Consider the following 17,983-nt stretch of genomic DNA (forward strand, 5'->3'; position numbering starts at 1 on the left):
ACTTTCATTTTTGTATGTTGGCAGCCATTTTTGTTGACTCAACAAATTTTAAATTATTTGTTAACGAAAATGCTAACCTAAAAAGTGTAGTGAAACATTCACATTAATTAAATAATTATTAGCTTAAATGCATCACATAAGTACCATTTCGTTATCTTTAAGTGTATTCACAGTCTTTTGTAAATTCGAATATTCCAAATGTCGTTTTTCCCTTCACCGGTTTTGGTTAGACTGCAAGAACTGAAACTGTGGCAAGGGAATTATGACAGTTTATTGCAAAACAATTCTAAAGAAGGGGCAAATCCATCGGATTTTGAGACAATTGAGGGTCTATCGGCATTGGACAGCACCGCATCTAGTCCTTTATCGTCACCTGAAAGGGATAAAGCGATAGATTGGGATAAAAAAGCTATATCACCTACAAAACCATTCGAACAACTTTTGGAAGAGAAACTAGCTCAAGATAAACCAGTTCAAGTTCAGGCAAAGCCTAAACGCCCGTTCTTGAGAAAAGGTTCTGGTCTGACACGCTATAAATCAAATCAACAGGCCCAACCATCACGAAGAAGAACTCAGAATAAACCGCCCATTCACAGAACTTGGCAAAACGAGCAAAGCAGAATTAGAAAACTTCCAAGCGAGTTAGTTACACTAAAAAGTTGCTTAAAATCCCCAAGGAAGCAAAGAAAGGAAGAGTGCGAAATTGATCTTACTCCTTTAAAAATGCCAGATCTTACTATGAAACCTAAAGCTACATGGCATAAGGTGTTAGAAGAGGATAACTTAGATGAAAAAATTAAAGAGCAGTGTAAAAAATCTGAGGATAATTATAATATATATCAAAACAGCTTTAATTCACACATCATTGGAAAAATTAACGATTTTAACTTGAGGCGTTTATTGCCACTTAGTCCTCGGAAGAACATTATTTATAAAAGATGTTCAGATTCGTAAGTAAAAGAATATATAATAGTAATAATTGTAACACTCAATTTTTTCTGCTGACACTCATTATTCTTGTTTTTAATTGATCTAGAATAACTACCATTCCTGAAATTGAATCTGAAAAGTCTTCACCAATTGACGATCAGTCTTCTCACGAGAGATCCGTGGAGAGTGAATTGCGTATATTCGAAGCATTAGAGGAACGAGTGGAACACAGCAGCTTCTCATCAACAAATTCTAGTATCTTGAGGTTACTTTCCAGTACGCCAAATAAAGCAAAACCTAAACTATCAAGTACAGGTTCGATCATAGAAGAACCGAAGATCCTAGAAAATGAAGGAATACCGTCAGGTTACCACGTCCTAGGTTATCAAAATTCGCTTTTACAGAAGAAACTGAACGAAGTGAATAGGAGAACAGATGTACTGCACGATTTTTTAAAAAACTTGAGGAAAATTGGTAAAAATAAGAGGACAAGCATCAGCTCTGCAGAATCCGGTCAGTATTCACTAACTTAGTAGAGAAGTGTTTTTATTAACGTGTTTTTAGTTCAGGAGAGATCGCCCGAGACGAGTTTTTCCGACGAAGAAAAGTGGTCTACTAATACTGACGTTGAAAGATCCGTGTCACCTTCGAGCAGTTTTACGGATACGTTTAAAGCTAGCACTATACAAAATGTCGATGTAGCAACCAACACCAGCATGGAAGAGAAGGACGAGAACGTAAAAAATGAAAAATGCCAAAACTGCCATGAACTTCAGGTCAAACTGGAGAAAGTCAGCAAGCAGTTACCCGATATCCAAGTGGAAAAGGCTCGAGTGTGTGACTTTGCTAAGGAACTTGAAGTTAAAAGAGATCAGCTGTATAAAGACATGGAGATGATGAAACAGAAACATGACAGAGTAATATCCGAGATGAAAGAGGAGTTAGATAATGAAAAAAGGCGTTTCGCTCGAGAAAAAATGATGTTCGATATGTAAGTTAACAAAACTATATTTTTTTTTTCAAAAATCTAAATTTAAGTACAACCAGCAATACATTTTTATAGATTTTATTACACAATTTGTCTAAATATCAATTAATGCACAAATAACAGACTTTCCCCCATTTTATCGCAGTTTTTCTATAAAATGAACTTAGTTTTAAACTCAAATTACTTTTTGTTGTAACAAAATTTGTAATTTGCCGCTTTTGAACAAGCGGCATCGTAAATTACAAATTTCTTTACACCAAAAAATAATTTAAGTTTCAAACTAAGTCCATTTTATAGAAAATCTGCGTTAAAATGAAGGAACGTCTGTTATTTATGCATTAATCCATATTTATACAAACTGTGTAATAAAATCTATAAAAATGTATTGCTATTTGCCTGTTTGCTATAGAGCCCTCTTAATTCTATAATATAATCAAACAAAACTATATTTATTTGCAGTATATATATATACAGGGTGTAGCGCTTAAATGTGATACAAGCTCCTTTATTTTTTGGCCGATTTCAAAATTTTTTTTTTTAGAATGTATGGTAAAAAACTCTATCTAACTGTGATACTGCTGCTTTTATTAATTTTATTTAATTGGTATTAGCGATTGTTTTTCCAAAAAACATTCAGCATCCCTTAAAACGTCTTATGAGTATAAGTTTCATCAAATTCGATACATCTTCAGACGAACACTAGTTGGTCGTGTATTGCATTAATAAAAAACAGCAGTATCACAGTAAGATAAACTGTTTTTTACTCTATGTCCATAAAAAAAATATTTTTGAAATCGGCCAAAAAATAAAATTTACAAGCATGTACAGTTGGCGCCATCCAAATGTGAACGGATTTTGGTTGTTATGGAAATTTCATCTGGATTTTATCGTAGTAAATTGAACTTTTCTTAGTGGCGTAACACAGAGAGGGTATTCTGATGGATAAATTCGACCAAGGCATTGTCTTCCGCGTCACTGGAAACCTTCCCTACACCTTGCCTGATATATCTTTGTAATCTTTGTTCTTCTTGCCAGCGTTATTTAATATAAAATGTACAACTCTTACTGACATTTAAATCAGCATCCACTTCACTCAAAGACCAATTACCTTCTAATTTAGCTACAGCCCTTGCTAAGTGACATATATATTTGACAACTATTGAATTTTACGACGACCATGATTTGAAGTCTAAATTACAATATTGCCATTCGCATTTGGGTGGCGCCGACTGTACATATCATATTTCACGACATCATGGAGTGCTCGCCTGAAGATGTATCGAATTTGATGAAACTTTGCGATGAGACGTTTTAAGGGATGCTCAATGAGAATACGTTGCTTCCGAGTTGGCTATGTATTGCATTAATGAAAACAGCAGTATCACAGTTAGATAGAGTTTTTTTACACTACATTACAAAACAAAAAATTTTGAAACCGGGCAAAAATATAGAAGTTACAGGCTTGTATCACATTTAAACGCGACACCCTGTATAGTAAAGTTTCTAGAATGGCCAAGTATTGCAACTGATTGTTCCCATTTTGCCTCCAAATTGTGGTTTGTAAATGTCACTTTCTGTTTGATGTTTCCAAATATTCTGCTGTATACCGGGGTCGGCATAAGTTAGGCAACCAATTTGCATTAAGAGAAAAAAATGCAGCCTCAAAATATATTTATTAAAAGAAATTACAAAAGGGATTCGAAAAAGAGTTATTGTAAGTGTTCAAATTGATGCCCATCTTGATCAATGCATGTACGGCAACGTTTCTCAAGGGAGAGGCAGGTCCGGCCAAGCATGTCAAGCTGTCCGCAAAGAGTTTCAAATTCTTCTTCAATTGCAGTTCGGAGATCGGGAAGGGTGTGTGGTCCTCTTGCGAAAACGCGGTCCTTGAGAAGGCCCCACAGAAAAAAATCACAGGGTGTCAGGTCACATGACCGTGCGGACCACTCAACAAATCCTCGTCTGCCTATCCATTCTCCAAAATGAACATTAAGGTACTCCCGCACACATAACGCGTAGTGCGGTGAAGCTCCATCCTGCATGAAATGACAACTGTCTGAAGCACGAACGTGCTTCGTTTTAATCTTTTTCGACAGCGTTGCCAGACTTATGAGCGTTGCCGGACTTATGCCGATTTTTCGAGAGCGTTGCCTGACTTATGCCGACCCCTGTATTATCTAGTTCCGCTGGTTATATTACTCTGATGGTCGGATTTTTTCGGAAGTGTGTGGCACCGAACTGTTTGATGTTTCTAAATATTCCGCTGTATATAATCTAGTTCCGCTGGTTATATTACTCCGATGGTCGGGTTTTTTCGGAAGTGCGTGGCCCCACGTTGGGCGCCACGTCTACAATCCGGGAGTGATTGGTTCCGATGGTGCACTATCGGTCAAACGACATTTTTTATATGTCAAAATCAAATATCTCGAAGAAGAATTAACGAATCGTTTTACATTTTTTTTAAATTAAAGCTTATTTGATGCAGATATAGGGAAAATTATTGCAAATGTGTTTTATTTTGGGGGTGGAAATGAAGGGCGAATAGTTGAAAAAAGTGAAAAACGATTTTCTTCGTTCAAAAAGAAGGTATATGTAGAGGGTTTTTGTGGTCCTTAGATACATAAAAGTTTATTTTTTCATCGTCAAACATTAAATGTAGCTTTTTATTAATCTGTGCTTTAAGGGTAGGAATAGGATGAAGATTTTCATCACTTGGCAAAAAAAAATCTGTCATTGGAAGGGGTTCGATGAATATAAATATGATCACTGTTTTTAATCCTCTCGTACTTTCTGGAGGTTTTTCATCACGTCCTCCTTAAGGGTGCAAATTAAGGTTGAGGGTTAAAAAATGGAAAAGTACGAGAAATAGACAAGTAAATATAAGAGGGTTTTTTCGTTTGCTGAAAAAAAAAAGAATTTTTTAATGATATATTGGACAGTATATCATAACTTTATTAAAGGCTTAGTCTATTAAACTTTTCAAATCAAATATAATTATTCATAAACAATTTTATAATACTAAATAAAAATACATTCTTTAGCTCGATAATTAAAAAGAAAATGTGGTTTCTCATAATTTACTTTATGAACGACTTTATTTTACTTTACTTTCATAAATCAATATGTATAAAAGAAAAATGTATTGCATATTTTTTCCTTTCTAATTTGTTATCAGAACTTGGAGTGACACTTTGTTTTAAATTAGACTATACACTGATTGCGATATCTAGTGTAACGTATTCCTTATATCTTTATTTGCATGCTTTTTCGATTTGAGATTTTTGGTTACGTAAACCGATTTGTATAAAAATGACCACGGAATATTTTTTTAATATTTTTTTTTTAATGGAGATATCAAAAACAATAAAAGATGTAGGATGGCTTAGTTAGAAAAAGTTAAGCTTAGAGTATCATTGAAATATATTTCAGAAATTAATAATTTTTGAGAAAAAGAGAAAAGAAAACCAAAAAAAATGGTATTTAAAATATCTGAAAACTGAAATTTAAGAATACATTTGTCTAATTTGAGCTATGCTACATTTTTCATCGTCGCCTTGCTAGACATGATAATTAAAAGTTACACTTCAGGTATATGAAAGAGTCAAAAAATCGTTCGACTAAGAAGGAACGGGAAGAAATCTCTGACCTGAAGAAAGAACTAGCAGACTGCAAGGAACTGCTAAAACTAAAAGAAACGAAAAGCGGAGCTACGCAGGCCCGTTTACGAACCCAAATAAAACAAATGGAAAAAGAAAATGTCGAATTAAAACTGGAAGTGGAGAAATTACAGAAAGAAAACGCCAAACTGAACGCTACACAGCTGATGCGAAGACCGTCCGAAGTCAAGATGTTGCACGAAATCAACAAAAACCTTACCAAACTCACGGAAGAGACATTGAAGAAGCAAATGAATAAGACGGACACGAGCTGTAACACGGACAGTCCCGTGGATATCAGAAAGAGACGTTCCAAGAAATCCAAAGAGGTAGATGACGAAAGTAGTGGGCAGGAAATATCAGTAAGTTGTCACGAAACGAAAAGCCACTGATGGTGACGATTTATTTTTCAGGCCAAAAAGAATTCAAGTTTGAAACGTAACACTCCCGAGGAGGATACGTCTGGCAGTATTAACGAGATCTCTAGACACGAGATGACCACTTTTGCAAACTTGTCTCTGGAAAAACAGTATGAAAATGTATTTGGGCAGTTTTCAACTCTCGGAATAAATAACAATAGTCTAAATGACTCGAAAAAAGGTAAGTTTTATTAATTCTGTTGTAATTATCTCAAAACTGCTTAGAAGTTTGTAATTTACTATTTATTTATTTGTGGTGGTGATTACACAGACAGTCTATTAACTTGTAAGAGCGATTTTATTGTGGCTAAGTGTGTGGCGCCATCTATGTGTGGTCAACGGAACTATGTAACGGGAAGTTTGCTGACCGACCAAACAAAATTTTATCAGTATACGTGCATCTACCACGAAGTTATAACGATTTGCGTGAAGCAGGTTTTCGATAATTGTCATGGATACATACATTGAACGGCAAATAGCTGTTAAGTTCTGTTTTAAAGCCAGTAAAACAGCCACGGAAGCGTAGCAACTGTTACAAACGGCATTCCCGCCCAAGTCGAACAAACGAAAACGGTTTTTTTAAAATAATTAAAAAAATATAGCGCCGATTGAAAAATTTTAAATGAGAAAGTCGTAGGTTTTAAAAAGATCTATCGACTGATTTTTTGTAAGTATCAGTTGCTTTATTACTTTTCGAGATATATCGAAAAAACCGTTAAAAATCTCTTTTCTTCTTCTATAAATCGTTTACATTTACTTCCCATACTTGCAACTTACTGCAAGCATAGCCCGTGGCAAGCCAAAAAACTACATTTTTGAATAAATTAAAAATATTAATTATTTTTCGAAATATATCGATTTTTTAAAAAAAAGGCGCTCTCGAAAATTGGCTAGATCTTCTCAGCGGATAGCCCTACACTAACGATTTTCAGTTTATTTTCTTCATAAAGAGTTATATTATCATGCTGTTAAAAAATGTTGACGATTTTATTAATTTTAAGGATAAAAAAATGACTGAAAAAGTTGCACTTTTTTTGGGTACGTTCTTTTCAAATAACTATTTCAATTTTTATTTTATGAAAATGACTTTTAAAGAAAGAAACTGCTGACATTTTTTCATGAATTTTAAAAAAAAATGTTTTTCTACGACCTTCTGGAACCGAGATAATTTTTTTTTTTTATATAAAAACAAAATTATCTCCTAACATCGAAATAGACGAAGACTCTCTTGATGCCTTCGAAAAACTTCTCGATGAAACCATTGTTGAGTCACAATGTGAAAATGTTGACGATTATTCTCTTGATGTTTTCAACATACTTCTTCACGAAAATATGGAAGACGAACAAGAAAATGAATCAAAAGACAATCCGACAAAGAAAAGAATAAATTAAATTCTTTAAACTTATTTTACACCAAAATTAATTAATTATTGAAATACAGTATACACTCTTTAAACCGAACTCGCCTTAATCCGTATATCCACTAATCTGGCCCGACGACACGACAAATGCCCATTTCGATGGTCCGAACAAAACTCTTTAATTCGAACAAAATTCGGTTTAACGGATATAGTTCTGATTATAAAGTCAGACTACATAATAAAAAGTAACCGCCAAAAACATAATTTCCCGGCAGTCTCGGGAAAACCCTTTTATGCGAGTCGGAACCTTTCTCGATTAGATCTTTTTAGTTGAAATATTATTGCCGTGCAAACATGTCGATATTTATATAACATTTTTACAATAATGTTTGGTTTTATTGTTACTTTTTGCCTTTCCAGTAATTCATAATAAAATAATGCATGCATATGTTTATGTACATGCATAATATTATATGCATGTACATAAACATGTTTACTTTGTACATATTTACCATCGAGTAATCCAAAAATATTGGTAATTCGAACGTATCTCTTTAAGTCCGTTTTTTAATTAGTTCGGATTAAAGAGTCTATACTGTAATGAAGTAATTGTTAAAAAGCTAGCAACAAGTATTACACGAAAAATACTGTAATACTATTAATTATTAAAATGACGAAAATGTAAATTAAATAAGAACTAAACATTTACGGGACTATTTTGCTTCTATGGCGAAGATGACTATACCTGTAATATTCGTGTTTATCTCGTCAAGCTACCCCAGATTAAGTACAAAAGAATTTTTGTACAGTGGTCCAGAAGCCGAGATATCAAAGATTTTGTAAGATTTTGCGTTTAGACTGCATGTCATCAGTTTTCAGAGCAGGCGCGCGCTACTTCCACCTATTTCTCCGGCCGGTCCAGTTGACGCACTCAGCGCTTGCACGCTTCAGTTTATTACTCGATTACTAATACTAAAAATCAATTAATTTTTTCTTGAAAATATAAGTTCAACATTAACCTCCATCAAGCGCATTGCTGTAAAATGTTAATTGCGTCCTCAAAATTTTTTTTAAATAAAAAAATTATCTCGGCTCCAGAAGGTCGTAGAAAAACATTTTTTTTTTAATTCGTGAAAAAATTTCAGCAGTTTCTTTAAAAGTCATTTTCATAAAATAAAAATTGAAATAGTTATTTGAAAAAAACAGCCAAAAAAGTGCAACTTACTAATTACTAAAAATCAATTAATTTTTTCTTGAAAATATAAGTTCAACATTAACCTCCATCAAGCGCATTGCTGTAAAATGTTAAATGCGTCCTCAAGATTATCTCGGCTCCAGAAGGTTGTAGAAAAACATTTTTTTTTTAATTCGTGAAAAAATTTCAGCAGTTTCTTTAAAAGTCATTTTCATAAAATAAAAATTGAAATAGTTATTTGAAAAAAACAGCCAAAAAAAAAGTGCAACTTTTTCAGTCATTTTTTGATCCTTAAAATTAATAAAGTCGTCAACATTTTTTAACAGCATGATAATATAACTCTTTATGAAGAAAATAAACCAAAAATCATTACTGTAGGGCTCTCCGCTGAGAAGATTTAGCCAATTTTCGAGAGCGCCTTTTCTTAAAAAAATCAATATATCGATATAATAATTTATATTTTTATTTTTTCAAAAATGTACTGTTTTGGCTTGCCGCGGGCTATGCTTGCAGTAAATAGCAAGTATGGGAACGTAAATGTAAACGAGTTATAGAAGAACAGAAAAGAGAAGATTTTTAACGGTTTTTTCGATATATCTTGAAAAGTAATAAAGCAATCGATACTTACAAATAATCAGTCGATAGATCTTCTTAAAACCTACAACTTTCTCATTTAAAATTTTTCAAACGGTGCTATATTTTTTTAGTTATTTTAGAAAAACCGTTTTTTGTAACTTTGCAATTTTTTTAACCATGTTCGCCATTTTGGATAGTCTAAAGAACAAGAAACTCAATTTAAAATTTAATTTCCCATACGGTCATATTTTTTTGTCCAGGTAATAATTCCTGCAAATTTAACATTAGGCCGTGACAGAATGCTTGGACTAGATGGTTGATCAATGATTAGATTTCAACGCGGAGCGCACAGTTTCAATGTTTTCGTTCGTTCAGCTTGGGCAGGGCACAAATGTGTCATTTTTCTTTCATAAAAAAACAACTTATTCTTTTTAAACATACTTTATCTCAAAAATTAAGTATTTCCGGACACGTACATAGTAACTTTTTTCGTCAATTTTGTGATGTAGAATCCACATCTTGCACAGTAAGGGAACTGTTTTTATTCTTGCACTATTTTCTTTTTTGACCCAGACAGGACCGAAACGGTGTTTGAGGACGGTTCGAAGGAAATCAGATACAGCAACGGCAACACCAAAACGATTTCCCCCGACGGGAACCTAGTAATAGTTAAATATTACAACGGAGACATCAAGGAGACCAATTTGTTGGAAAACACATTGAAATATTACTATGCCGAAAACTCCACTTGGCACATACACTACGGCGACGGTACGGAGGTGCTGGAATACCCGAAGTAAGTCGTTGATTAAAAATACGGCATAGAAAAGAATAATGTGGGTTTTAGCGGACAGAGAGAAAAGACGTATAAAGACGGTAGGAAAGAGGTGAAATGCGCCGACGGCTCGTGTTTATTCAAGGCTGTAGACGGTACGGAGGAGATAATTTATCCCGACGGGTCTAAGATCATAAAGCATCCGGATGGAGAGAAAGTCCTCCTCTTACCGAACGGGCAGAAGGAGATTCATACGAAAGAACATAAGGTAAGTACCCAGACTTTATAACCGAGTTATTTTCTATAAAGGGTGTTTTTAAAGTGAAATTTTCGTTTTAACATGAAATGAAAATCCATATAAATATCTAATTTTTTTATTGATAGCTCAAAGTCCAACAAAAAAAAAAAATAATGAATAAGTCCTTCACAACGAGGGGATCGTGTTGTCTTATGCAGAGCCTTTATAAATGATTGCGAGTCACATGACCAGTAATTTTGTTTTGAACAGATATTTTATTTCACGTTGACAACTACATTTCGGTAAAATTAAAACAATAAGATCAAGATTATATTAAAATACAATTTTATTCAACCAATCAGCGATAGCATTATCTGGAGCGTAGACGTAACAGTTTGTCATTGTTTATTGTAAACGAATCACTAATGTTGGTGGATTTAGGGATTTTTAGTTGGCAGTACCAGCCATGCAATGTTGGTTGCCTAACCACGGAGTGGTCACGTGGCTACATACCAGAAAATTAATCACTACATTTCATAAAAACAGTAGTGACTTCGTTTTCCATCAATATATTACATTTTTGCGTTTAATATGGCTCATCTTGTCGGACTAATAGGTGGATGGGTCTCATAAAAGAGTAATACCAAGTCTGCCGACTGTCATCTATGTTATTTCTACCTGCAGGGTTATTTGAAAAGTTTGATATACAGTGTGTCCAAGATAGGGATGGGATAGCGATAGGATCTAGGAAATCTTAAGAGATACGGGGTGGCTCAAATTAGAAAAAATTTGTGTTTTTTTTGTACCTAACAATATGCCGTTTAAAGAGTTTTAAAATTTTGGGCAGTTCGGGAGATATACGGAAAAACCCGAAATTTTGCAAAATCGTTATATTTTTTTTCTGGCTTTTTTAAAAACGAATTTTAAAATAAATTGCATATTTACGTTGCCACTTTTTTCGCTCTATCCAACGGCATCAACATTTTTGCCGTACGACGTTTTGTCTTCGAGATGTCATCATCAGGTTCATTTTTTTTAAATAGGTCGCTGCTATTTTTATGACAAAATTTAAAGTAATTTTTTGACAGCATTGGATAGATCGAAAAAAGTGGCAATGTAAATATTAATTTATTCTAAAATTCGTTTCAAATAAAGCCAGAAAAAAATAAAATGAGTTTGCAAAATTTCGGGTTTTTTCGGATGTTCCCGGAACTACCCGGAAGTTTAAAACATTCTAATTGGCATATTGTTAGGTATAAAAAAATACAACTTTTTTATAATTTGAGCCACCCCGTATCTCTTACCGTTTCCTAGATCCTAATACTATAACATTCTATTCTTGCATAGATTGAAGTGACTACAGTGGAAAAATTATGTCAATGCACAGAAAATACCGCAGCAATAATTTAGAGAAAATGTCGTAATACTCCGAGTGATAGTTTGTGTGAACGAACCCAGTGTTAATAAGTTTGAACATCTTTAAGCCGGGCTCATCTGAGTTAAAAAATCTTTAAATTTCGCTATCCTTGAGACTTCGGAAAAATGTTATTTGGAAAAGGAACAGTAGTTTCTCAGACCTAAGTCCCATGGACTTTTTTGATCGATACATTGAGGGCTATCATTCGGAAAAGTTTCGTACCATTCGACCGGGACCGGTTTCCGTAAGGATAGTCTTTTGTATAGTTTAGATGTGATGTAGTAACTTTTTAACAGTGCTGTTTGCATTTAATTTCTTTGATATTATATATATGGGAAAAGTCCAGTATACAAAGCGTTGCACAATAATGAGTCAAAGTGTTAATTATAGATTGTTTGAGCAAAAATAATAGAACATTTTAATTCATGTGCATCGTAAGAAACATTGTGTCAAAATGCCGCTAAACTCAAAAAAAAAATTAAACGAAGATGAAGGACAGTGGATTGTATTAGCTTTTCATTCCCCCCCCCCCCCTAACTTTTCCTGTGTATGCCTATAGTTCGAGGATATTGTTTTTTAGATCTAGCATTTGCTTCTTTAATTTTTTTTTGTACTAGAATTTTTATGTTCATCTTAGTTTTTGAGACATAACTTCTTTAGATGTGTGATAGCAATAATATGAGTAATTGGTACTTAACATATAAATTTTAGAAATGTTCGTGGCTTATTGATACGGTTACAACTTTATTAATAGTCATTTTATATACATTTGCAAGTACATACTTCTGAACGCTTACTACAACTCACAGAAAACTATTATAGCAATCCACAAAGTCAAAAAAAACAGGTAATTTTTACTTTACTTATTCATTAAGAGGTAACGCCACTCCGGATGTTGGAAGAAAGGTGATTTTTGGGAATTTTCAAGGAAAAATCAATAAAAGATGTAATGTCAGGAACAAAACAGCTTTATTGTACATGTTTTTTAGTAATATTGTGAATTTTTTCAAACGAGTTGGATTCAAAGTAGCGGCTGTAGGTGGCGGCAAGCAACGACACCTTTTTTTTCAGAGGGCTGTATCGCCGGAGGGGTTTCTTATTAACAGATGATCTTGGAACAAAAACACAACAATTTTCTGGTATTATATACTGAAAGCTAGGGTAAATAAAATATAAAAATTAATTATTGATTTCGTGTACATTGAAAAAAAAATTATCGAAGAAAGACTAAAATTTTATATTAAATTGTTAATATCAATGAAAATTATTAATCAATCGAAAAACACCTACGATGTTAACTGAGTTTTTTACTGTGAAGCTGTGTACAAAATTTCAAGTCGATTCGTTGAAAACTTTTTGAGTTAAGTTTCCCGCCAGTTAAAAAAGTAGTTTCTCGAAAAATGCTTTTAGTTTTTGTTGTTACTCACTGTAAGATTTTCGTTATATGTATACCTTGAATCAGCGAACCATATAGTTGACTTTCTATGTTGATATTTTCTTCATCCTCTTCTTTTCGACCCAATCTGGTCTCTATAATAGCTCAGTCAGGTGCGTTATTACGAGTTACAATACACGAGTGGTTGCGCTTCACCTCAAAAAACTCGTGTTCCCGACTTTTCCCTCACCCAAAACTTTTTTTTTTATTATTATAATAAAGCAAAAATTACTGAGTGTATGCACAATTTCAGCTTAACAGAACAACATAATTATTAACAAAATCCTCTTTTACCTTTTAAGTATGATTTTTTATACTCATTTTCAATTTGCTTGTTACATCATCCGTTTAGCACGATGCAATTTCACTATTCCCTTTATTATAACCGAACTCCACTGTATGTTAAGGAAAGACAAAACGCTATTACAATTGCTCGAAAAATCCACGGTTAACAGCCTAAAATACATCCTGTATATTTGATTGTTTGCACATAATGTTCATATAGTTATGCTATGCAGTAGTTTCGGGTATTATTTCCGTTTTCTATACACAGTCGTGATGTAACTGGGTATATTTGATGGTATATCTGTTTCTTTCTCTCAAATGATGCTTATAGGTGTAATTTAGCAGCACAGTGGACTAATAAGTAAGTAATGAAGGTTATGGTAAAAACTACCAAATGCTGTTTTTTCAGAGACGAGAGTATCCTGATGGAACGGTAAAAATTCTTTATCCCGATGGTACCCAGGAGACGAGGTACGCATCAGGACGTATCCGAATAAAAGACGTCAATGGAGTTTTAATAATGGACTCTCAGAATCCCGCTCATTGAAGTTGGTTAACTCAACGATTTGTGATATTAATGTATACTCTCTAAAAAATCATTATTAGTAAGAATAGTAAGAAAATTATTTTTATATAATCTTATGGTTTGTTGAATAGATATTTTTACAATTTTTTACATCCTAGTAAGGTTTCAGGCCAAGAAAAAGAGGGATCGCCTTTGGAAAGGTTTTTCTAAGGGCACAAACATAAACGCAAGGTAAGTGTAAGTTCTTTTATTTTTTTGTAACTTTAAACGTAAACATGCAAACGTTTAAAAATTCACCCCTGAAATCAGTCCTCGGACCTACTTTAATGGTTTCTACACAGCCTTCATAAATGATTACAAGCCACATGACAAGTAATTTTATTTCCTTCTTGTTGGCAAGATACTGTTCAACCAATCAGCGATCTCATTATCTCGAGCATAAACGTTTGTCATCATTCATTGTAAACGAGATTCAGTGAATTTTTGTTATCAGTACCTGTCGTGCAATGTTGTATTTATTGCTTGTTTGTGATTAAAAAATATTAAAGTTAATTTAAAATAAGTAAAAAAAGAGTATACAGTGAAAAAAATACTTATGATTTATAGAGAATCCATTTTTTCCAAATTTTCAGAAATCCAAAAAAATAGTAATTATGAAGGGCCCACAACCGGACCGGTCTTAAACGTTGTTAAAAGAATAGTCGTTTGAAACAAAAAAATTTTCTGAAAAATCGACGAATACACTAAAATTTTAAACTCAAAAATCTTCAGCGAAACACTGAGAATTTTTTTTGTATTTTTTTCTGTAAAGGCCATCTAAACACAAAGATTAAAAAAAAAAAGCTTTAATTTGGAACATTATTAAGAAAGTTATGAAAGTTAAAAACTAAGAGCGATTTTTTTGAAAATTTTATACATTTGAACAAGTAATCAAAAAAAATTCAAAATTTACCAGAACGGCGTTTTTGAGGGGTATTAAAAAATATAAAAAAATTAAAGAAATTGAAAGTCAAAATTTTTCAAACCGTCCAGTCTGGCGTGGAACGGCCCATATAAAACGAAAATATTGACAGTAAAACACAGAACTTACATTACCGTTTTATTTATTTGTATTACTTGGGTACATAATTGCTAAAAATTCTTTGTATAGCATCTAGTGCTGCGGTTTCTCTTGCGATTTGCACATTTTCGCCCCAACCTATAAAGTAAATTTTTACAGTTTTTTAATACCTTATACTTACATCGTAACTTGCTTACCGATTCCAAGTAGCTCTTTGTTGCTGTACAGGCCTACTTGGAAATTCGCCAAAATAGTATTAACAGCCGATTGGTTGCACAATCTCGGTTCTATCGCAGTAATTCCTCTTTCACCGAGTAAATTTGTGAGATATTCGTAGGGATTTTGTGGATCCCAGATTTCGTAGACATCTTTACCGTTCATCTGACTCAACACAATATCTTTAACAAACGTTTCTGCTCTGTTCAAATCTTGGGAATGTTTCAAAGCTGCTACCACTGCCTTGAATGTATTTGATAACGTTTCCTTTGCAACGGGAAATTCCTAAATACAAGAATTTTAGAAATTATACAGTATATTTACTCAAAGTAATGCAAGAAAACTTACATTAGTTAAAATGAGGTCCTTAAGTCCTATGTGACTTCCAACATATGACATCATATCCTCAGATGTCAAGTAATTATGAACGGCATTCACAATATCTTCTGGATATAATTTTCTATATTCTTCCTTAATCACTCTTGATATTATCTCATTACCCTCTTGAATTAATTCATAATTGTCTATTTTTTCCGGAATCGGAAGACCTTAGAAAATAATATGTTTATAACCTAGTTTCTAGTATTGTGACAATGATTTGAATACAAAATTTTACCTAAACATAATACTAATTACCTTTCTCTTTTGCTGTGAATTCTTGCATATTGGCATATTCTCTTTGTGTCAGCGCTCTTCTCAATAAACTCTTGTCAAATTCTTCTCCTAATCGTTTGCCGAATGCATAAATTTCTGCATCGTAATTCCATTCTAAATACGTAGATCTAGGTTTTTCTGGTTCTGGACCTATCAAATCTCTTCTCTTTTTTAATACTCTTAAAGTAGGGCTAACCCATCTTTTTATGTTACGGGTTTCTGAAAAATAAGAATGAATAAAAAACCACAAAAACAGCAGCAGAAATTATACCAGATATTGTTAAATTGTAGAAATTTTTGCTAATACATCGATGTAACAATGAAAACGGTGGTCTCCACAGAGACATATTTATTAATTATAAATAATTATACAAAATATGTAAAATTAGAATATAACTTTTGAAAAAGTTAGGCTAAAGTATTATAAACTTTCTTCTTCTTCTTTAATATATGGCGTACAATTTACCTTTGGAATCCAACTTTATAAGGGTGTAGACCAAATAAAGACGAAGAAGAATACACGAGATAAGGGGAGTTTTGATCTACTCTTTTTTAGAAAAGAAACATGCGGCACAAAACCAGAGACTAGAGATGTTAATATCTGTACAAAAAACTTTATTGGTTTGATTTGAGGTGCAGTGCCTTGGTTTGATTTTGAATTATCAACAATAATTAATTTCGACCAACTTGTAGGGCTCTGCAATAAAAAGGAAAGGCTGTTCTAGAACACTTCTATTTAATTTCCGGAGAGGACATCTGCTAGCGACACGCGACAATAATGAAGAATTGACATTTACAATAGCAGATAACTGTAATTTTATAAAATATATTTATGATGCACTCGAACATTTGCTTAATAGATGGCGCATTATGAACACCAAATTATTGTAAAATAAAAATTAAAAAGCAAAGATTTCTGGAAGGTTTCCCAGGATAATTTGGGTGGTTTATTGACTTTTCGACTTTAGGCACTTAAAGACGGAAATATACAGCCTAGAACATGAACTCAACGCAGAATAAAATATATAATAATATAATTACAAAGAAATTCCGCAAGAGGGCCATTACCAACCAGAAGAAATAAAATTTCTAACAATTGTAATATTTCCTGTCTAGATACTAAGAAAAAATTTGACCATCCTGCATATCCAGCGCCTTCAAATACATACATTGATTTTTTTCCAAATCCAAAACTGGAATCAGTTCCTTTCTGGCTCTTTGAAAAGATATTTTTTTTAAGCAAAATAAATTTAGCTATATTTAGGTTTATTTTAAATTTTCTATATTCACATGTTAAAGTACATGGTATGTCGAGGAATGAGAAAGAAACAAGTGTAATTTATTTAGTTTATTTATTTATCTTGTAACATTACAAAAATATTATTTCACTTAAATATTGAAATAAATATACAAATTGAAAAAAGTAATAATTCTACTATAAGAATACTTACTTCAATTAAGAAAATATGATAAAAAAATTAATTAACAAACATTTCATTGAATACAATTTTCTATAGTATACATTATTGTCTTTAAGCATTTCTAAATAGAAATTTATAAAAAAAAATGGTTCATCTATAAAAAGAACACCCTGTTTAGAAGATTAAGTAAATATCGAACGACTAAATATGTAGTGTTAAGTCACTAAGCAAGTTTTGAAAAATCAAATTTTTTAAAGGTTTTAAAAGTGTAATTACAGTTCGATAAAAAATTTGTTACTACGTCTACGAGTACAATGGAAAAATATATGTTATTTTCCATGGCTAAATAAGAAAACCTTTAAAAAAGGCAGAGAAAGTTAAAATTTTAAATTGCAGCCGACTAGATGCGGCGTGCAATGTTTAAAAATGTTTTTCCTTGTAAGTAGGCTTGGCTTTCAAAGCCAAGCCTACTAGATTATAAAGTATTATATTTTAGTAAATAACACTGCAAAATTAAGTAGAAATATTATAAACAATAAGTAAACGAGACAAGAAAATAAAAGTACGATAATTATCGGTTGATTAAATATTAAATTTTAATACTGTCGCCAATGTCGGAAGGAACTATTTTTATGAGTCATACCTCCTAAAAACCTACAAAACTTCTTTTCAAAAGAATTATGTGGCACAGTAACAACTCGATAATTTTATTCCAAATTGTAACTTGACGTTTATCTGGAAAACTGTGACCCCTTATAGAATCTTATTAGACATTTTCACGATTAGGCCAATTATTATAATTTTCTTATTAACGGCATCAGATTTAATCAC

At 32.7% G+C, this 17,983-nt stretch overlaps 2 protein-coding genes across 2 annotated transcripts; one reads left to right on the forward strand and one right to left on the reverse strand.

Moving 5' to 3' along the window:
• The first annotated feature begins 72 nt into the window (after window positions 1–72).
• Window positions 73–13,859, forward strand: LOC108904175 (centromere protein J). The gene is made up of 8 exons (XM_018706622.1): window positions 73–950; window positions 1,037–1,443; window positions 1,495–1,921; window positions 5,507–5,936; window positions 5,988–6,174; window positions 9,699–9,921; window positions 9,973–10,168; window positions 13,685–13,859. The coding sequence occupies exons 1-8, from the start codon at window positions 199–201 to the stop codon at window positions 13,820–13,822; spliced, it is 2,760 nt and encodes a 919-aa protein (XP_018562138.1). The 5' UTR covers window positions 73–198; the 3' UTR covers window positions 13,823–13,859.
• Window positions 13,860–14,887: 1,028 nt separating this feature from the next.
• Window positions 14,888–16,152, reverse strand: LOC108904184 (39S ribosomal protein L44, mitochondrial). The gene is made up of 5 exons (XM_018706635.1): window positions 16,003–16,152; window positions 15,714–15,950; window positions 15,426–15,625; window positions 15,059–15,362; window positions 14,888–14,999 (listed from the first exon to the last, which is right to left on the reverse strand). The coding sequence occupies exons 1-5, from the start codon at window positions 16,076–16,078 to the stop codon at window positions 14,914–14,916; spliced, it is 903 nt and encodes a 300-aa protein (XP_018562151.1). The 5' UTR covers window positions 16,079–16,152; the 3' UTR covers window positions 14,888–14,913.
• Between the last annotated feature and the right edge of the window lie 1,831 nt (window positions 16,153–17,983).

Source organism: Anoplophora glabripennis, unplaced genomic scaffold (assembly GCF_000390285.2).
Source record: "Anoplophora glabripennis isolate ALB-LARVAE unplaced genomic scaffold, Agla_2.0 scaffold13, whole genome shotgun sequence".
NCBI lineage: Eukaryota > Metazoa > Arthropoda > Insecta > Coleoptera > Cerambycidae > Anoplophora > Anoplophora glabripennis.